The 22716-nt window shown below is 42.7% G+C and overlaps 1 protein-coding gene across 2 annotated transcripts in view; it reads right to left on the bottom strand.

The window, feature by feature from the left end:
- The window catches only part of ankrd27 (ankyrin repeat domain 27 (VPS9 domain)), a 77499-nt gene that overhangs the window by 24960 nt on the left and 29823 nt on the right, over window positions 1–22716 (bottom strand). For both annotated transcript variants that reach the window (XM_054732833.2, XM_015976500.3), the window contains exons 4-15: window positions 18502–18810; window positions 18363–18422; window positions 16939–16992; window positions 16488–16553; window positions 15955–16031; window positions 15659–15780; window positions 14532–14610; window positions 12054–12186; window positions 11869–11961; window positions 8091–8212; window positions 776–858; window positions 572–687 (exon numbers count right to left, since the gene is read on the bottom strand). In XM_054732833.2, coding sequence (XP_054588808.2) covers window positions 572–687; window positions 776–858; window positions 8091–8212; window positions 11869–11961; window positions 12054–12186; window positions 14532–14610; window positions 15659–15780; window positions 15955–16031; window positions 16488–16553; window positions 16939–16992; window positions 18363–18422; window positions 18502–18810 — 1314 coding nt within the window. The remainder of the gene's footprint in view (window positions 1–571; window positions 688–775; window positions 859–8090; window positions 8213–11868; window positions 11962–12053; window positions 12187–14531; window positions 14611–15658; window positions 15781–15954; window positions 16032–16487; window positions 16554–16938; window positions 16993–18362; window positions 18423–18501; window positions 18811–22716) is intronic.

The raw sequence follows: 22716 nt of genomic DNA, 5'->3' as shown, positions 1-22716 counted from the left end.
TCTGTGATCAATACAAAACATGTTTATGAAGTTCTTTGCACCTTCTCACATATAGTGATTTCAGCAGCTTTATTCTTTTTGTTTCAGTACCTTCCAGAATGAGCCATTTCAGGGCTCCGTCACTCTGGAGCTGGCCACGCCTACCCATCCACTGATTGGCTGATATAAGCTGAGGAACTCATACATATAGAAGGGGCTCAGAGTAGAGCTGCTGCATTTCCAGAGCAGATAGGTGAAGAGGGGGTCTATTCTAATTTCCTTAAGCATGATGTGGCTTTTTGAATTAGCCCATCTTAGGCACATCATTCTAAAACCAAACATTAACAGAAAACATTTACATGATTTTTAATCCTGATTGGAGAGTTTACACAGGCAGCCCAAAAAGATGGAAAGAGTCTTTGGGAGCTTTTGGTCTTCTGAGAGACTTGGTGTGAAGCAGAGTAACACCATCAAATGTCCTTCATGTTGATGAGTAAGACAACAAGCGTGTGTGTGTGTGTGTGTGTGTGTGTGTGTGTGTGTGTGTGTGTGTGTGTGTGTGTGTGTGTGTGTGTGTGTGTGTGTGTCTTACACAAACTCCCTGATATCCATGCTGACAGGCTAGGTGCAGCGGCGTGAGGGCGTGGTAGTCTGTGGCGTTCACTGGAGCTCCTTTATGCACAAGCATGTCAATGAGCTGGGCCTGGCCTGAAACAGTGAAAAAGAGGGGATTTCATCTTTGTGGGAACATCTCTCTGAGTTTTATCCTTCTGAGAATGTGTCAGCAGCAGCTCACCACAAAGGGCAGCAACGTGCAGCGGAGTGTAACCTCTGTCATCTCTAGAGGATGGTGTAACTATGGACAGGTCATTCAGCCGACTGAAACACAAAGCCACATGGAAACAGGTTTATAGTTCAGGGCAGGTGCAGCAGACTTGTGAATACAAGTTTCATGATTCATGAAGGGCTGACTGAAGCAGGAACTTTAACTGGCCTGATAAAAACAGATTAACATCAAACAAAAGATGGCGTCTCTGAGTGGCTGCTTGTTTGCCAGGCTCTTGATCTTCTTGGTTGCATATTATCGCTACCTGGTGCCGTTTCCCTTCCAACATATGATCAATACTCGTTGTTTGTCACCCACCAGATCCGGGATGAACAACCTCCTGAAATGCACTATTGGATCCATTTCTCTCCACTGCTAGAATCTGGCATGAATCCTGGGGTTTCTTTGTGACCTGTGGGCATGCAGCTGTCTCAGAGACCATGGCGAAGGAAATGGAGAAGGAGCGTAGATATTTTTTTGCTGCTTTGGAAAAGCTGGGGAGAGGAAGCTCTATGTGAGTTTCTCTGCAGGGTTGCAGCCAGGCAGATTCAGCAGATATACACTGGAGCTCATCTGCGTGAGGTCTCACAAGGCTCAGTTCTGGGACTTCTATTATTTTCTTTCTATATCCTTCTTTTAACCTCCATCATTCAGTCTTTGACAAATCAAACCACTTCTACGCTGATGACATCCAAATGTCCTTCAGGCCCCATCAGTTGGACAGGCTGGACACCACTGTTCTCTGTCTGACTCAGATCAGCAATGTTCTTGTTCTGTGTATCATCAAGACTTGAATCTGCACCGAAGGGCCTTGAGTGTCTGTTAGTGCTTGTTTTTGCCTTCTTAAACCTTTGCATTGCACTATCTTCCATTGGGAAAAGAGAAGGAAACTCATCTGTGGGTAATCCTGTTGTCTAGTAGCTCCGGTTTGGGCCAACTGAAAACAATAAGTGCAATCAGGGGCTGTGAACAAGCTGTTTCTCCCCTCCCTGAAAACACTCATCGGGTGATCTAGGCCTCAACCATTGCAATCAGCTGCTGCATGAACACCCGTTTCCAACTAGTAGCACAGCATAAGTTTGGTGGCATAACTGAAGCGTCAGCCTTTGTGTCTCAGCCCCTACGGTATGAAGACACTCTGGGGTAAAGGCATACGTGTCTCCCTGCGCATGTACACAGAGCAAACAAACTCAACCCAGGCGCTGCTCCATCGACATCTAGCAAAATGTGCCATTATCTTATATCTGTGATCACTGGCTTCAGAGGAAAGTCACACACAGCAAACTGCTTTCGCAACCTTCAAAACCTCCGCTCGCTAAAACAGACTCCCCCCGAAGACACCCACCTGTCTATGGGACTGTGGAACTGCCAATCAGCTGTAAACAAATGTAACGATATGAAATGACTGTTTTCCACCAAAAGTCATTTCTGCCTCTCCTCTGACACAGAACTAGTCTGCATGAGACTGCTTCAAGGTCTCATGCATTTGTTATAAACTGCTTTCTTTCCAGCTCAAGACAAGAATGAAGAATGGACTCTCTCCTTTTAATAAATCAAAAAACTCTATTTTTAATAAAGCTAATCAAACAAAGTGTTAGTCAATAATAAGATGTGACCAATCTGTGAAATCAAAATATTATTTACTTTATTATAATCCTATAGAATATAATAAGTAATATGACTTTAAATGTTTCCACTAGGACTGATCTCACGTAACGTTAAGAGACGACACATTGCTTTTACTGATCCAATCAGAATCTGCCAGATCTGACGGAGGCGTGGTTTTGGTGGTGTTTGGTAAATCTGTCACCTTTTCATTCGACCATAAACCAAAACATCTGAAGTATAAACCTATGCCCACGTCATCGTTAACGCAGTTCAAAGCGTTCTAGAGAAAGTGTCGGAGTGGCCAATCCGTGACTCTCCTCTTCAGCCAAAAGAACCAACAACAAGCTGGATAAAATCTGTTGCTGTTCCAACCAAGCAACGGTTCCTTTCAGAATAAAAGCTGAACCATCATGACCCAGGTTTGGGTCTCGCTAGATGTCAACAAACTGTTGTGACCCGGAAGTATCTCAAAGACTGGTCTGGTCGGCAACCTCTGCTTTTCCTAACGGCTTCGGTTCCAGAGAGGGTCAAGCTGGACCTCTACATTCCTGATCTAACGGGGACTTCCACAAGGGTAAGTAGGCCGACAGAATTGCGTCAAATGTGTTTATGAATCTCCTAACCAAAGCTTAATGCGAAGACATCACCTTCATTTCCCATCAGAACTAATCATTTCTTCGGATTTGCTGGTTCTGAGCAACATTCCACACTACACCATTCTCCGTCTCATTCACCTTAGTTACACCATACATTTAGTGTTAAAGTCAGTCTAGTTTAATTTGTTTAGTAATAAATCTTTAAACTTTAAACTTGACTGTCTTTCTTCTGTTGTCTCTGAGTGAATACGAAGCTGTTATCTAATCTCTGCAATAAAAAGTTCCAATCTTCTGGTTAAAAAAACCCAACAGATCCATAAGGTTGACTTTATATTTCCTATGGAATCCTACGCCTTATGGCTTATTAAATAACATGTAATTTAAATAACTACACAAAGCAGACTTTACTACTGCATATGCAGACCACCTGTCACTCGATGCACTGGCTCTCACTGAGACCTGGATCAAACCATGTGACAATGCTACCCCATCTGCTCTCTCAATTAACCACACTTTCTCCCACACTTCTCGTGCATCTGGCCGAGGTGGTGGAACGGGCATGTTAATTTCCAACAAATGGATATACTGTCAGTTGCTACCCATCACTAAATGCAACTTCTTTGAATACCATGCCATCCAGGTAACTGTACCGAAAAAATTCTTTTTTGTTGTCATATATCGCCAACCAGGTCAACTCGGAGACATTCTTGATGAACTCGACACCCTGCTCCCCTCCATTCCTGAGCACGACTGTCCCACAATGGTCCTTGGAGACATGAATATTCACCTGGACAATCCCAGCTCATCAGGCTTCCTGTCACTAATGTCATCATTTGATCTATAACTAGTACAAAGTCCTCCAACTCACAAAGCTGGAAAAGCAGTTGACCTCATTTTCACCAGAAACTGTGCCATAGACACAATATCTGTCACACCACTGCATCCTTCCGATCATTGCTTCATCCATTTCAGCGTGACTCTACAAGGGAGGTCCACTGCTTCCTCCCCAGTGGTCTCATTCTGCCGCAACCTCGCAATCTGGCACCCAACCACTTCTCCCCTCTTGTTGCCTCCACTCTTCCATCTCCAAGCACATTCTCTCCTTATGAAGTGAATGATGCCACCGAGTAACTCTGCTCCACACTCTGCTCTTGTCTTAACAACTTGTGCCCTCTAGCCACTAGACTTGCTAGATCCTCTCAGTCGCACCCTTGGCTAAATGATACCCTCCGGTCTCTACGCACCAATCTTAGAGCTGCGGAATGGAAAAGGCGCAAAACGAAAGATCCTGGTGATCAATTGAAATTTCATGAATTACTGTCCTCATTCTCTGCCAGCATCACTGATGCAAAGAAAGCTTTCTACACTGACAAAATTCTCAGCTCCACTGACTCTCAGAAACTATTTTCAACATTTAAAACTCTGCTCAACCCTCCGTCTCCACCTCCTACCAACACTATCAGCTGACACCGTTGCCTCATTCTTCACTGACAAAATGGCAGCTATAAGCAAACAGTTTACTCAACTGGCCACTCCTGAACATTCACTACCACAAACTCCTTCTAGCCCAACCATCTCAGCCCTACTGCTTCATTTTCCTCTCTTTCCCCTCTCACCGAGAACGGTGTGTCCAAGCTTCTCACGTGCAGCCATCCTACTACATGCCCACTTGAACCCATTCTGACTAAGCTGCTCCAAGCTATTGCTCCTACAGTAGCCGCAGCAGTCGCACATGTGATCAACGCTTCATTGACATTGGGTACATTTCCCACCTCTCTCAAGCATGCTCAGTTTAAACCGCTGCTAAAAAACCCCATCTCTTCCTCCAAATCATGTGGAGAACTACCGACCTATCTCTCTCCTCCCTTTTCTGTCCAAAATCATTGAAACGGTGGCTTTCAAGCAGATCCCAGAATACCTCTCACAAAACTGTCTGCTTGACCCTTACCAATCTGGGTTCAAAAAGGGCCACTCCACTGAAACTGCTCTGTTAGCAGTGACGGAATCCTTAAAAAAAGCTAGAGCAACAGCCAAATCCTCAGTGCTTATCCTGCTGGACTTATCGGCAGCATTTGACACTGTCAGCCATGGCTTCCTTTTGTCCACACTCTCTAGCATGGGCATCACAGAGAAAGCACATGCCTGGTTTGATTCATACCTCACAGGATGATCATTCAGTGTATCTTGGCTTGGACAATCCTCTACCGTGCACCATCTTGCCACAGGAGTCCCCCAGGGCTCTGTACTAGGACCTCTTCTCTTTGCCATACACACCACCTCACTGGGTGAGATCATTCGATCACATGGCTTCTCCTACCACTGCTATGCAGATGACACCCAGCTCTATCTGTCATTTCCACCGGACGACCACACTGTCTCTGCACGAATATCAAACTGTCTCTCTGGCATATCAAAATGGATGAAATCCCATCATCTCCAACTCAATCTCTCTAAAACTGAACTACTTGTCATCCCAGCAAAACCATCCATAGAGCACAATATCTCAATACAAAATGACTTCCGATCTCTGGCTCCTTCAAAGGCAGTTTGAAATCTCGTTGTTGTGATTGATGAACACTTGACCTTTAAAGATGTTGCCTCTGTTGCTCGTTCATGCCGCTTTGAGCTGTATAACATACAAAAGATCAGACCATACCTAACAACAACATGCCACCCAGCTCCTGGTGCTCTACTGTCATCTCCCGCCTCGATTACTGCAATGCCCTTCTAACTGGTCTTCCAGGCTGTACTGTGAGACCTCTTCAAATGGTCCAGAACGCAGCAGCGCGTCTGGTCTTCAATCAGCCAAAAAGAGCACACGTCACCCCTCTGTTCATTGAGCTCCACTGGCTACCGCTAGCAGCACGCATCCAATTCAAATTGCTAACACTAGCATACAAAGTCCGAGATGGTACGGCTCCCATCTACCTGAATCCTCTTGCAAAGGCTTACGTCTTGGCCCGGCCGCTCCGGTCATCACAGGATCATCGGCTAGCAGTGCCTACACCACGCTCAGGACAATCCAGACTCTTCTCATGCATCGTTCCACAAATGTGGAATGACCTTCCAAGCACTACCAGAACAGGAGCTTCCTATTCAATTTTCAAGAAACTCCTGAAAACCCTGCTCTTCAGAGAGCATCTTCTTAACTAGTACCCTCCCTGCACCCGTTCCCCCTCTCTACTGTCCACTCCTTGTTCCCTCCTCTCCATGACTGATGTCAAGTTGTTGTTGTTATTGTTGTTGTTAGCCTCAAGGGCAACATGCCGATAATCACTTGTAAGTCGCTTTGGACAAAAGCATCTGCTAAATACATAAACAAAGACAAAGACCCTGAATGTTGCACCTCCAGGACTAAATCTAGGAGTTGTCTTTGATTCCGTTTTAAGCTTCCATTAACACCTCAAATCCATCTCTCATTCTCGTAGCCTCCAATTAAGTAAAATCTCAAAACTTTGTATAACGGTTTCAATTGCAGACAGAGCAGCAGCCAGACTAACTAAATCCAGCAGTGTATCCTGATTCTACACTCCCTACACTGGCTCCATGTAGAACTCAGAACCTACAGAACAATCAAGCTTCTGACTACCTCTTAGCTTCCATCCCAACAAGCCCCCTGTAACCTTCGATCCTCGTCTCGAGACCAGCTAGCTCTTCCACACACTAAAAACTAAAGGGGACAGGGCATTTCAGGCTCTGCCTCCTAGACTTCAGAATAGTTGCCTCTGAAATGCTGATTTTTCTACTCTGTGGCTCAAAAGACATTAAAAATCTACTTATTCAACCAGGCAGTAAAAAGGGATCTTACTGGAACAATCAGTTATATATCACACCAGGTCGAAGTTCAGCTAATGTCACAGTCTCTTCCAGAGTAGACCCTAGCACACTGTAACCCTGAATAAGTTCACTGAACTCAAAATTTATGAGGAAACTGATTACCTAATAATTTTTAAGTTAACTATCTAAAAACTATAAGTTTACCATAACTTAAAAAAATATGACCTGAATAAAATCAAAGCATTTAACTACCTCCAACCTATAACTTAGTACTTAAGCAACTTACAAAGTTTAATTTAACTAAACTTGCATATTTTATTTTATTTGAACTTTATTATATATTTTTACTAACTTAAATATTATAACTTATATGAAATCTAAATGGAACTATTAAACCCTAACCCAAAAAAGTTGAATTTACTTAGAAATGACAACGTGGCAGGCTGGTGAAGGCAGTAACTGGCACCAGATCATGACTCACACACCCATAAATGCTAACAGCCAATGAAAGTGGAACACTCAAAGTCAAGTCAAGAGCATCTGGTGTGAACAACCACAGTATTATTAACAATGGGACAGCACAGCCGTACAGCATTACTTTGACCAACCTCCTCTCTTATAGTGCCAACATGATACAAAAAGTAGCACCACATCTGCAACACTGAATTAAATAATAACTGAGAACAACAATCCTCCACAATAAACATGAATAAACACCCCAAAATAGAGCAAAATAACTGAAAACATGACTACCCACAATGCACCTCCCCCACCAGTTGTTTATTGTTCCTGAAATCCAACAAAATTGCTAGTTTGTGGTTGTTTTTCTTGTAAATCCACAAATATTTAAAATAATATACAAGTCTGTTTATCAAACACACTTTAGGGTTGACGTAAAGATGAATGAAATAATATAGAAACATAAAATAAATCAATTATTTTTTGGTTAACATTACTCATTAAAATTAAGTTGTCCGTTATTGATTAATTTAAGCTATGCTTACTTAAAAAAGAAATTGTTCAGGTTAATTAAAAAGTTTGAGTTCTATGTACTTAAAACCAGGAAAAGGTTAAACAAGCTCAACACATTTGAGTTCTAAAATCATTTTTTTAATTATGAGTTTCATCTACTCAATATATTTGATTGTTTTGAACTTTTGGGTTTACAGTGCAAGTTTAGCCTGAGGCTTGTCAGGTGCTCTTTGAGCTGGTGTGTGTGTGTGTGTGTGTGTGTGTGTGTGTGTGTGTGTGTGTGTGTGTGTGTGTGTGTGTGTGTGTGTGTCTGTGTGTGTGTAGACACTGACCCCGACAACTGGGCATCACAAAGATCACACGAACACAGGGGGTGACACATCCTTACATCTTCACCCCCCTCACTTTCACTCAGCAATCGATCCACTTCAGCTTCATTTCCACTTGCGATGTGCTGAAGAACAGATGAGATGAGACAATCTGAGACGCAAATCAAAACAGGACCAAAGGCCTCGGGTGTGAAGTTCTGCGGAGAGGCGTCTAATTTCAAAAGGAAATCTGTGGCTCAGACAGGTGTGATTTCAGCATCAAAGCGCATTACACATGTAAACATGAACGGTTTTCATCTGATCTGGGCCGAAGAGGTGAAGGTAAGAAGAGAGGAGCGGGTCTCGCTGCTTGTGAATGATAGATAACTCTGGAGATTTGTCTACCAAAGACTTGGCGGTAAGGAAATTGAGCTGCAAACAGTTAGCATGAAGCCATACCATCTGCCATAGGAGTTTATATTCATTACTGTGTTTGCAGTGTACCTTCACCCAATAGCTGCTTTTATAGGACCATAGCGTTTGCAAAAGGGGATTTGCTGCGGCTCCCTGGGGAGGATAAAGGTCATTTGTAAGATCAGACCGTGGCGGTAATGTGGCACAATCGGATGGCATTTTTATAAAAGATTAGGTGATGGTGGCATAAAGAGGGTATGGGGGCGGTCTCTGTGCTGCAGCAGACTTACCTTTATCTTGACCATAACTTGCTTTTTATTGCAATTGAAGCCGAGATTGTTAAGTGTTTTTTTTAACAAGCAGCTCCTAAAGGTGTCTGTCCCCATCAGTCCCTGTGCAGTCTCTGGCGATCTGAGCTTCAGCTCTAACAGAGAGGCTCATGGAGCGTTGCGGTGCTCCAGTTTGCCATCTCAGCTGATTTTGCTCAAAAAGCAAACCTTATTGCCTGTGTTTACTTTCATTTTCAATAAATTTGCCAGCCCGAGCTCAGCAATAACTCCCCACGTCATCATGACATCTGCCTCTGTTGCGCCAGGGCGCACACGACAGACCATTACCACAATATTACTACCAAGCGAGGCGGAACGAATGCCGCAATATTCGCGCAACGCCATGCCGGCATGGCACATTTATAGACATACCATTGCGGTAATACTACGCCGATTTACCGGCATGGTGTGTCTTGTAAAAGCACCTAATATGTCATCTGCAAACATGAGACACCAGAGGCAATAAAACACTGGCTCTAAAGCCTCGTTGCATAGAAGTGAGGATCAGGGGAGGGGCAAGCATGTAGGGATCAAGGAATGCATGTGTGTCTGTGAATTGTGGTGAACATGCATGCTTGTGTGCATCAGTAAGTAAGTGACAGTGTTGGGAGTAATGCGGTACAAAAGTAATTAATTACTGTAATGCATTGCTTTTTGCTGTAATGTGGTAATGTAAGGCATTACAGGGAAAGAAAATGGTAATATTTACTCGGTACAATTGTCAGTAACGTGGTAATTATAATGCATTTTTAAACCCAGAATCAAGATGTGTTCCTTAAAAATTCAAATTGCGGGAAACCCGAAGAAAGATCCAGTATCTGCATATATGACGTCATTTATGGACTCAGCTTTGCGGGCAGAGAGGACGCCGCGGCAACGGCTCAAATACTCCTGCTGCTCCTGCACGCGGCCGCTGTAACATTCACAAAATCGCTCCACTAAAACAAAATAATTCACTTGCGATCGTTCATATCAGCGCATATTCTCTGGTATTTTGTGCTTTTCTGACGTATTTTGCCTCAGCTGAGTTCATAATCTGTGCCCCGGTGATTTCAACACATTACTGCTGGAGCGCCGCGCATGTGAAGATCCCTTTGGCTGATAGAAAGTAGGAAGTCTAGGAAACAGTTTTTTCTGGAAGACGGAGAAAACATGCAGCATGCAGGAAGGTTAGAGAGAGAAAGGGCAGGAAATTATCAAATAAAATCAAGAAAACAAAAGAAAGTGCTTGAAAAGAAAAAAGTAGGTAGATTTATCCCCAATACACATTTTTACCAGTGAAAAGCAATAATATATAAGCATTTAATATTTATACATGTGATAGAATCAGATCACCCCAGAAGTCAGTCCCACATCCAGGGCCATATCAAGGCATTTGGGGACCAAGGCAAATATAGGCTTGGAGCCCCCACCACCTCACTCCCTGCTCAGATGGCCCTATAAGATGGCAGCGTGTTGAGAGTAAAGATTGTTGTTGCTTTTATTTAATAAACAATCATTTTAAAGCACTGTTATTATATCTGACTGTTTTAACAGCAATCCTAGCTCAGACACCACATCACCTTCCACATATATGTCATGAGCTCACTGAACGTCACATTACCAGATTCACATTGAAGTTGTATTGGTAAAAGTAACTTAAAGTAATGCAAAAGTAGTGTAATGCCTTACATTATTAAATCAGTAATATTGTAATGTAATGAATTACTTTAAAATGAGGGTAACAAGTAATAAATAATGCATTACAGTTTTGAAGTAACTTGCCCAACACTGGTAAGTGAGTATGTGAACTTTCCCTTAGGTCAATCCCAGAGGACGTTGCCTTAGATGTAACTTTAAGAAAAGCTGATCAAGAAGCTCAAAGGTCCCATGTGAGGATCGGGAGGGTGGGACAGAGCATCTCTCTACAAAAACATCCAGAGGAGTTTGAAATGTTCATCCTGCCAAGGCCGACATGGGGGAGCCAGATTCAGGTACCAGCAATCGTTATTGTACAAGCTAGACTAGAGCTTGTTGCATCTGCCTTAATGTCTCTCAGTGGTCTCAAGGACAACGCCTAACAGCAGAACCAGGTCAGTTTCCACCAAGCCGTGCTAAGAAAGCTGTTTTCCACTCTGAGCACAAGTTTGGAAACTGCAGCCAGTTTGCTGGTCAGACCATCCAGCCTACGATTTTTCTCGTGCAACCTCAGTAGAGGTCAGGCAGCTTGCCAAATGCTCCAGACAGCTTCTGAAATTTGTGATGTGCCAGGAACCTGCCCGCTCCCATCAGTAGAAACCAGGTTATCATGAGGCCAATTATATGAATATCTTCTACATCCTGCATGGACAACAGCAACAGACACACGATCTTAAACTTCCCCAAATAATTCATCACGTATCCAACCGAGTGCTTTCCGACAGGGACAGATAGACTGGTAGGACAAAGAGCAGCAAGTAAAGACAGGGTTAAGAGGAGGGAAAGAAAAAGACTCCATCCTCACAGAGAGCAGGAAGGACGGAGAAGAAATCAACAACATTCCAGACAGACTGCATATCAGACTACAAAAGACTTGCAGCTGTAATTGAAGTGAAAAGTAACTACAAAGTATTGAATACAAATGGACGCTACACTTATTAGATTTTACTTGCATACAATTTCTTAAAACCGTGCATCAGTTTGATTGATTCATTGATTGACATCTTAGGAAAATGATTTTTAAAAACAATAAAACATTGTTTCATTCCACTTCACATTTATATGCAACTTTGTATTGGCTTATCTCAGAAAATCTCAATAAAACATACATTTGTGGTTGTAAACTGTCAAAATGTGTAAAAATTCAAGGGATTTGAATACTTTTGCAAGACGGTGTAATATGAAATGCATCTAAGTTGTGTTCCTTCAGTAGTAGCTCTGGACTCTGACCTTTTAACCACTGTAAAAGGGACAAGCAGCTTAGTGTACTGGTTCTGAAGATTTTATAGCAAAAATGAAAAGCTGTAACAGGAAACTCCACTGGATCACTGTACTGATGAGATAAACATGTAGTTTCTGTATGGGGGTGTTTTGAATCTCACCTCAAAAAGATGCTGGATGGGTGTGGTAGCATTCTGGTTCAGTAAACTCATCCTGTCTTTAAACACAGCCTTGTAATTGAGTCCACCTGACATCTAAAGGTAAAGAGGGACCAACACAAACTGTTAACACCGGGGTTGTCGTCCATCTGCCCACATCTGCCAATGGGTTGTCCTGAGTGTCCTACAGAGTGTGTGTCCTGCAGGTTTCCCAGGCTGATGTACTTCGCTGCTGCCTCGAATGTGCTCAGACAGTAGCTGAGCTCGTCTTTGCTGGAGTAGCTGAAACAGAAGTTCCTGATGTAGCTCAGGTTGGCCATCCTGGTGAAACACCAAAAATCAAAAAGCCTTTTAAAATGGAAAAAGTGTTTTGAAAAAGTTTGGATTAAATTGTAACCCTATCAACTGTAATCAAGTAAAATAATGAGGTTCCTAAAGATTCCCACCCCTAATGAATGCAGGGATCCCCCAAGGATGTGTGCTCAGTCCACTATTGTACACCCTTTTCACCTACAGCAGGCTCACAAAGTAACACCACCATCATCACGTTTGCTGCTGATAACACTACAACCACTAGTCTGCTCACATATGGAGAGAAAGAAGGCAGCCTACAGTGAAGTGGTGTCTCACCCGTTTGGAAAATAACCTCATCTTGACCCAAGGTAGGACAACAGATCAACACGCCCAATTCTCATGAACAGATGGAGAGTGTGAACACTTTCAAATTTCTCCGAACAAACATCAATAAGGTCTCAACAAACCTTTTTTCATATGGATATTTGGACTTTCCTTGAAACTTCTACACATCGACTACAAATGCACAACTGCACATCGACTACGAATGCACAAAGCATTTCACAAACTCCAACACTGTAAGGTATAAAAACTGCACTCTTCAGTACAGAAAGGTTCTTCAGCATGTTATTAAAATGTAACAAATAATTCATGAACATTTACAACACCCAGGCCAGAAACAGGCACAAAACATCAGTAAAGACCACACCCACCCGAAGCCCATAGGGAGCTTAAGTCATGCCCATCTACTTCCGGACCATGGGTCCCCAAAAGAATGAAAAAACAAAGGCAGGTCAATGGGGTTAAAAACGCTATTTACTAATCCTGTTTGTTATGTGCCATGGATTTCACATATGATGTCCATGAATTTGAAAGACATATTTTGATACCAAGAAAGTGCTTCTTTTAGGTTGTGTGAAAATAAGTCCAGGACTACAAATGTGCATCACCAAACAGAAATCATTGAACCCAAAAAGAAAAAAAGCTGAGGAAAAATGTCTAAGTTCTGCAAACTTAAAACCCTTCCCTGAGGAGGAAAGACCCACCATAAATCTGGCCATTTAGTAAGTGGCAGCTACGCTAGGGGAGAGGAGGTTATGTGGTGGTGTCATATATGCGACGTACCAATGTCTGGTTTGTAGTCATGCTAAATATAAATTTTTACAAGCTGATAAATCTCAGAGTATGTGACTGGCATGGTCGAAACACACAGCATTACTTTTCATTTAAATTGAAGTACAACATACAGTGGGTATGGAAAGTTTTCAGACCCCCATCCATTTTTACCTTGTTTTATTGCAGCCATTTGCTAAAATGAAAATGGTGCTTGGTAAATCTGTCATCTTTTCATTCCACCATAAACCAAAACATCCAGATTAATAAAACCAGTCCCCACGCCATCTTAGATCAGTTCACCGCATTCTAAGAGAAGTATCGGACCGGCCACCCGGACTTCCTTTTTAAGCAAAGAAACGACAAGCTGGATAAAATCTGTTGCATTTTACCAACCAAGCAACGGTTCCTTTCAGAATAAAAGCTGAACTCATTGACCCTCCGGGTCCATCTGACGCTGTCAACCAACTGTCACGTTTTACCAGGAGACAATCCAAAGACTAGTCTGTCGTACTGCTGACGCTGTTTCATCGGCTCCGGTACCGAAAGAGGGGTTCGAGGACCTGGCAGTCTGGATCTGTACGGAGGTCTCATCCTAAGGGTATGTGTGGAGTGACAAAATGGCATCTTATGTGTTTATGAAACTCCGAATCAAAGCTCAGCGCGAAGACATCACCTTCACTCCCATCAGAACTAATCGTTTCTCCGGATTTGCTGGTTCTGAACAACATTCCACACTACACCATTCTCCATCTCAATTCACCTTAGTTACACCATACATTTAATGTTTAAAGTTAGTCTAGTTTTAATTTGTTTAGTAATAAATCTTTAAACTTTTAAAACTTGACTCTCTCTTCTGTTGTCTCTGAGTTAATACGAAGTGTTACATAATCCCTGCAATAAAAAGTTCCAATCTTCTGGTTAAAAGTACCCAAAGATCCATAAGATTGATTTCATATTTACAATGGAATCTCATGTCTTATGGCTCATTAAATAGATGTAAAATTAACCCGTTACAGTCTTTTTATGTCAATATGGGGTGGTGTGTACATTAATGAGGAAACAAATTAATGTAATTGATTTTAGCAAATGGCTGCAACATAATAAATAGTGAAAACTGACGGGGGTCTGAATACTTTCCGTAACTACTGCATGTGTGATCCAGGGAGTAAGGCAAAGAGGATTAGCCTGCCGCACACGAGAGCAAACTGCTGTCCCTGTTCCCCCTACTGTGTGTTACATTAGTTTTCCACACTTACCAGTTGGGTATTTCTGTCTTCAGCAGGAGGTAGAGGACAACAGAAAGGAGGTCATCTGCACTCACAGCTACTAGACTTACTGCAGAAGAATAAGACAGAAATCAGCAAGGACACTAAAGTCTGATTTTACTCAGCTGTTGTTTTTATCTAGCATTAGAAGAGATCCTACCTTGGTTCAAATCTAAGGTCTAAATCTGCCTTTTAACAAAGATCATTAAGAAAAAACAAAACCCAGGACGTGAAAGTCCTGTCCAGCATGAGCTCCTGGTTCTTCTTTATATCGCAACATTTGCGGAACTGCGCTGCTCTGGGCGGCTGCATAGCTCTGTTGACTATATGTAAGTTTTGCCTTTTCTTGGGCATTTTTTCTTCTAGTTTCTTAAGAAAAACTGTATTTTTTGGACACTTTACTTTTCTGTTTCTGGTGCTGTGAAGCTTGGAGGATTTTTACTGCTACTTTTTAGCTTTTTCAACTTTTTGAGCATCTGTTATGACGCGTAACCATGGCAACAAGCTGGTTTACAATCGGGAGCAGTTGATTAACATAGGAAAGGCTGAAATAATACCTCAACTGAAGCCACAATTCCCAAATGAGCTAACACGCAAGAAGCGTGGGTGCAGAGCGGGAGTAAAACGGAGACAAAGAAAGAGGAAATTCAAACCATCTCTTCCATCGATCATAATGGGCAATGTGAGATCACTGGCCAACAAGATGGAGGAACTCCAAGCCCTTTCAAGGACTCAGCCAGAGTTTCGGCAGTTTCGGAACCGCTGGAGGAGATCATGCAAAGAAGGATTCTCCAGAGAATCAAGAAAATGATGGACAACCCTGAGCATTCTCTTCACAAGACTGTCCGACAACGGAAGAGTGTCTTCAGTCAGAGGCTTCTTCAGTTTGGCTGCAACACTGACCGCTACTGGAGATCCTTCCTGCCAACAGCCATTGTAATATACAATAACTCTTTGATGACTTGATTATTATTGTTATTCTGAGCTACTACAGCAATCAATTTCCCTCTGGGATTAATAAAGTATTTTTGAATTGAATTGAATTTCTTTAGTTTTCATTACATAACAAAATCTTCTCTGCTAACCTATCATGACAAACAGAGGATTTGCGATTTTACCGGTGCGTCCAGTGGTCTGAGTGGCGGTCATGACCACTCTGCGCAGGCAGAGCAGTTTGAGGAAGGGTGACGTCTGCTGGTTGAGCTGACTCAGCTCTCTCTTTGCCCGAGACAAGTTCATACTACAAAGGAGCAAACAGCAGAAACACAACCTGCAAATCTTGGTCCTCAGATAAATTCACCAAGTATAGTTCTATCAGCTGAATAAGTGAAAGGTACCACGCTGGTTTAAAATGAAAATCAGGAACAGGCAGCATGAGATCTGGGGAGTGTCCTTCTGAGAGTGCTGGACTGACCTAAACTCCGGCTTGACTCCCAGGTCCTTCTGCTGGAGATCCTGCAGACTCCTAGTGGTTTTGTTGAAGGCAGCATCCTGTTGACAAGCAGGAGCAGAGTGAAGCTATGTGACACAGCCATTAAAAGCAACAGTAGCAGATACATCTTTGGAATATTCAGTCCTGGTTCTTCAGTTTGGTCTCTAAAAACGTCAACAGCATCTCGGCCTGACAAGAAATCGAAATTTCACTCCAACAAGGTTCCCAGAGACAAAAACCTAATGTGGCTTAAACATGTCCTGCTGATCCGAAATGTTTGAAGAAGCCATTCAGGTATCACCGTGTGTTCAATTACTTAAGATGTTTTTCCGTTCAGTTGAGCGTAACAACAGGCTGTGGGTGGAGCTTCGTGAACAACAGAACGATGGACGAGACAGTGACAGAACACAAACCAATAAAACAAACACCAAAGGTCTTTAACAGACAGACAGTGTTGTATCTGAACCATCTTCAGGTTAACAAGGAGTAAGCTTAAGTGATGAGCTCAGTCCCACCTGGCTGGCTTCAAGAGTTCCCACAAGATTAAAGATGAACTCATGGATACCATGATGAACATAAATCTGAAACCAGAAGGAAAATGACATTAATTCAATATTAATGGACAATCCACAAAGTAAAGATCACCCCTGGCTCTGTGTTGACGTCTCCGTTGACTTGGTATTGGAGGACAACACTGCCCACGAGTAAAAGTATCATTAGGTTGAGCACCATTCAACTAATAGCAAAGGGCAGAAAATACATCTACATGTTAAAGAAAAAATGAATTCACTAAATTGGGTCATGACCCCTTTGGGTTGAGTCACCATGTTACCCACCAGTAACAGCGTCACAGGGTTATCCTGCTCCTATGTTAAGAACAAAGGTGGTCTGTGATGGGAGTGGAGGATTAACAAAAATGAACAAACTTGTTTTTCTTCACAGGAACCAACAGAACTGACGGGTTACCTCCACTGCCTGCTTGAGAAGAGTCATCTGAAGCTCCTGCTTTGCCAGAAGTTTCTGTAAATACAGACAAAGGACTATAAATGATCACCATTCCTGTGATGGAGTACCAGGAACAGTGATGGTGAAAACTCATAACAACCGGACAGCCGGAGTTGAACCGACAACTTTTTGCATGTTTTTCTCTACAAAACTTGTCTGACCACAAAGGCTAAACCGTTGTCCACACAAACCACAGAAACACATCTGAACCACAACATTAGGCAGAGTGTGGATTCAAAACCTTTCAAAATGAAAATATCAGATTAAATGCAAAAATGAATTTGTAACAGATTTAAAGCTGAACTCCAGCCACACACCAGTGAGGAAGTGGGTCGAGTCCTTACGCTTACAGCTTCTGGCCACCTCTTCAGACTGGATTTTGGGAGGTCTGAGATCATCTGATTGTTTGGCTCATGCAGTGTTCTTGATGAGGTGTTGGTGTATAAGCTGCTAGAGGAGAATGGGTCCACACCTTCATGAATCTCATAAACTAACTCCAAAAGTCGTGTGTTGGACAGGAAGCTCCAAGTGTTGAAGGCCAGTGGTCTGTGCTTGTTCTACAGGACCTGGGCACCTTGAAGTCTATGTCCACCATGACCTCCTCTAGATACCAAAGTCAAAAGTAAGAGCATCTGTCTGGCAGGTGAAACTTGGACTGAACCAGGTCATGAAATGAGACCGTGATCCAAACACAACAGCCGCAGTAGCAAAAAGCTGCTGCAATGATCCTGTCAATGTCAGATCAGAACTTGACTGAAAAAGGTCCTGGTAGAGACTTGTCAAACTACCTGGATCTTCAGGGTGGTCACTGCGCGACAGACTGACAATCCCAGCATTCCCAACAACCATACATTAGAAATGTGAAGATGCAATAACCAAGAAGCTGCTGAAGACAATAGACACCCATCAGTTGTCTAATCTGCTTGAGGTTCTCTGTCGCTCAGACCTCAGTGGAAACTCTTGACGTGAACGATGTCTCCTTTTTATGTTGTGGAAAATTGAAGCCATGATGTCCTGTTTATGGTCGGCTTCCACTGCATCTTCTAGGTTTAGTTCAGAAGTCCAGTTTATGATTGATGGTGAAAACACAACAAACCAAGCCTGGAAATGATGTTGATGGTTCAGAGTGGTTTGGCATGCACATGTAGTGCAAACGTCACAACACTGCATCATTTTCAAGACATAACTTCAAATAAGTTTGACGAAGATAGCAAAGCTCACAGATTAGTCTTTCCTTCTTCCATGGGGAAGTAAAGGTTTTGGATTTTTAGGACCTTCGTGTAAATGGTGAACATAGAAATTGCTAAGGTTACTCTGTGTCAGTAGAAACCATCGCAGCACCCTGACCACCACCCATCCGTAGATCTGATGCAGGTTCTACTCACCAGGTGGGAGTCTCTCAGTAGACACATAAGACATTTAGCGTAGAGACCATTCACAGCGTCCTACAAGCAGAGTAAAGGCAACTCATCACTAAAAAAGATAAACCAAAACAAGGAGCAGGTCTGATAGAAGTTTTCATACTATGTGGTGACGGAGTCCCTTCCTCTCCTGTTCTCTGACAGACAGACAGAAGCTGTTGATGAACTTGTCCAGTTTGTGGACATGGCGACCCAGGAAGTCTGTCACATCCTCCAGGCTTCTCAGGCAGTAGGTTGGAAGTTGACTGACCTCAGCCAGGCTTGGTTCTACCTCCACTGGCCTGGAAATACACAGAATGCTGTATCGTTGCTCCTGATCATTGTAGAAGGTTTCCTCAAACAGGATGGGAATCACAGAAGCAGTTGGGCAGCCAGATCCCAACAACAGCTTCCTGTCATGGATCCTGATCGCCTGTAACACAAAATGATTTCAAGTTCTTACGTCTAGCAAGTCACACGGAAACAAAGAATAGAAAAAGAACTTCTATGTATTTTTATCCCTTCACTTTTATAATTAGAAATTCTTTAAATCAGCTCTAAACATCAACAGGCCTTTAACAAGTCCAACGATGTTCAAACTGAGACTGCAGAGGATCCTTTATCGCAAGAGTCTCCAACACATTGCCCGTGAGCTACCGGTAACTCGCGACGCACTTGAAAGTCGCTGGCCTGGAAGCAGCCAGCGAACCATCCTGATTTGTAATTAACGAGGGGCGGATTTTTAATTTGTTGGCAAGTTGTCCCCATTTTCTGTAATATCTAATCTAAAATTAATTTTGTGGAAGCAAAATAGAAGTCTGATTATTGCACAAATCTTTGGCAAACATGTTCTACTGGAAATACGCCGATTAGGCCTAACTGGTTGCAGCACGGAACCCCGTTTCTGCCAGCTTTGATCAGCGGCTGCAGCTGCAGGTGGGTGAAGACGCAATTCTAAAGAAGACGGTGTGACGTAGGTTATACAGATCTGGTTGCAGAAAAACATCCTCAGTAAAATAATCTGGACGTCAGTTAAGTCCGATCTGTGGTAGTAGCTCGTTATGGCAAATTAAATGTCATTCGTTTATGAACACATGATGAACACGGGCTTCCAAACCTTCTGGACATCTCCTGTGATTTAGTTGCAACACATTTCCCTCAAGAGTTTCAGCTGATTGTTTCATTTAGTAATAAAACATGATTGAGAACCCTCTCTCTCTCTCTGCTCTGTGTCGCGCACAGCCGTCACACCAACACCAAACAACTACACCAACTAAACCTCCAACTATATCACAATATATTGAGGATTTCACCTTGATAGCAATAAATGGACGATTAATTACAGGTATGTGCAGAAACAAAAGTTGTCCACTAGATGGGGCTGTTGCATGTATTACGTTGAGTCACATTTTTACATGACTCAAGGTGGTACAGCTTCTTAAAGGGACATGAACGTTGCCAATGTAATAGGGCTGCAACAACGAATCGATAAATTCGATGAAAATCGATTACTAAAAGCGTTGGCAACGAATTGCGTCATCGATACGTTGTGTCGCACAACTCTTCCAAAAGCGCCCCCCCTTCCCGCCCGCCATTGCGCGCAGACCAGAGCAAGTCAGATCAGCGCGAGGGAGAGCCGCAGATCAGCGCGAGGGAGAGCCGCAGATCAGCTCGAGGGAGAGCCGCAGATCAGCGCGAGGGAGAGCCGGCAGATCAGCGCGAGGGAGAGCCGCAGATCAGCGCGAGAGAGAGCCGGTACCGGCAGATCAGCGCGAGGGAGAGCCTGCAGACTTGCGCTGCTGCGAACCGGTTCCGCAATGTTGCGCAGCGATCCAGGCAGCTGCTTCCAGCGCACGGTCCATTCTCAAAGTGGAAAAACCAAAAAACTATAATTAGCACACGATCGTTCTTGTCTGCACATGTTCTCTATTTTCTGTCTTATTTGTGCCTGAAGCGCGCGGAGCTCATCACCTGTGCTGTGGTGATGAGCTCCGCACGCAGCATCGAAAACGCGCTTTGCGGTCAGGAGATCTCTTTGATCTGCTCAAAAGTAACTGATGAGGTGAAAAGGTAAGAATCCAGGCAACAGATTTTCTGGAGAATTATGAGGAGATGCAGGAAGATGAGAGACAGACAGGACAGGAAAATTGTTAAATAAAAACAAGAAAACAAAACAAAGTGTTGAAAAGTAAAATGTAGGTAGATTTATCTCCACTACACGTTTTTACCTGTATAAAACAATAAGTTATACACATGTCATATTTATACATCTGATACAATTCAGATCACCTTCAAAACTCAGTCAAACCCAGGGCCGTTTCAAGACATTTTGGGGGCCAAGGCAAAATGCCCCCCCCCCCCATAACTGGGTTCCCCAGAAGCCTCTGTGTAATTCATACCCTCTCCAGGAGTATTAGTTATACGGTGTTTATAAAGTCCCCTCAGACATTACTGACATGTTCTAATATTATCAGATGAAAAACTAAATTATCAGACATGCTGTCTCATCTGCTTCTTTTCTAAACTTGCAAAAAGTAACAAAACAATTTGAAAGCCACTATTTGTGGATTCTCTGAAAGTTTCCATGGAGTGTGTGACAACTTATTTTTTCATTGACCCTATCGTCTAATCTCACAGCTGAAACAAGCATCCTTAATAATCTGTAAACAGGAAGCTTACCGATGCTGTAGTAAAACAAAAGGTATAATAATTTATTATTAATAAAACCTTGTTGCAGCACTAAAGCATAAAAATGAGATTTTGCATTAAATATGCAAAATATTTACATATGAATTGTTTTAGAGCCCTTTTATTGGTAGAATCTGATATTAATTTAGTTCTTACAAAAAATGGGTCCCAACGTGGTTTGTGTGGCGTTGCCATAGTGTGACGTCATAGGCACAGATCCCCTGTCCTCTTGTTTGGAAATGGAAATATGGTCACCCTATATTAAACAACCTGTCCACCCGGGCTTTTGCGCTGCACAGAGACGCTTCGCTGCCTATGACTCTGAACGTCAGTTGAGAGTCAGTCTCATGCAGACTGACCAATGAAGAGAGGGCCTCAAGTTAAGACCCTCTCCTCATTGGTCAGTCCACACGAGGTGGGTCAAAGGTTTCTCTGGGCGGGTTACGTGTTGTCAGGCATTCAAGTATTGAGTATATTTACTGCATATTACAGTAAAATATTCTGTATGTGACCACATTATGGTGATCCTCGGGTCGTGATGATGGAGCCCTTGAATATTGTTGCCCAGGGTACAACAAAGTGTTAATCTGGCCCTGGTTCCGCCGTCACATTCCCGCAGAAACTGGTTGATCACACCGGGGCCAGACTACTAGCATGTGGTTTTACAACCACAATGTCCTCGGAAGCAAAAACGCTTTTAAAAGGGAGGGAGGAGTCCTAACTGTTGCTGCAGGCGTGTTGTGTGAGAGTGCAGTTATATACTGGTTAATATATTTTTGGGTTCAGTTGCTTTCATGTGGCCTAATGTGAGTCTATTTGGGATCATTGGAATGATCAGCAGCATTTCTTGATGTGACTTTATGGCAGTTGCCCAGGGCATCATCGCAAGGAGGATGGCATTCATTTACTTTTGTTTTATTTGGTATTTTTTCAGTCATTTTTGGAAATAGGGATCAATTTTGATTAATTCACAGCCTATGTTTAATTACATTTAAAATACATGTCAACAGATGAGATCAAACAAAACAGATGAGAATTGCCCTTAAGCTGTTTAACTTGGACCAAGCATTTTAGGTCACAGATAGATGTAGCTTAGGGTCTCTGTCTATACACCTTATAAGACAATTTAGGTGATGGCATGTTGTTTTTCTGCTATTGAACTGTTTTCTAATAATGTTGTGTTAAATAAAGTGAAGGAAGGAGAGAAATAACGTTTCCCTAGCAGTTTTTAAAAATTTCCCCATGTAATCCGATTAATCGATTAATCGTGTCGAGACCCCATCCGATTAATCGATTATCCAAATAATCGTTTGTTGCAGCCCTACAATGTAAGGTTATGAAGTTCATTATTTGCAGCTCCACACAGCTGCCCCTGTACACAGTAACACCCGTGTAGGAAACGCCAAGGTCGGGTGTTCCTCAGACTGTTTACATTCCAGGAGAAGAGCCAGAAGGAGAAGAAGAACGCTTTTCAATAATCAAAGTACTTAATTTGTGATTAAAGCTATTTGAAACAGATGTTGGTCAATAATAATCAAGTGAATGATCTGTGGAATAAAGTTGTCATGATTTATGTGTTTAATGAAAACAGGACTACTGCACAGACAGACTGACCCTCATCTCCATAGAAACGCATGACACATTGTTCCAA

This window comes from Nothobranchius furzeri, chromosome 4 (genome assembly GCF_043380555.1).
Source record: "Nothobranchius furzeri strain GRZ-AD chromosome 4, NfurGRZ-RIMD1, whole genome shotgun sequence".
In the NCBI taxonomy this organism is placed as follows: domain Eukaryota; kingdom Metazoa; phylum Chordata; class Actinopteri; order Cyprinodontiformes; family Nothobranchiidae; genus Nothobranchius; species Nothobranchius furzeri.
Note: the sequence above shows the minus strand (reverse complement) of the source record. Positions and strands in the feature narration are given on the sequence as shown.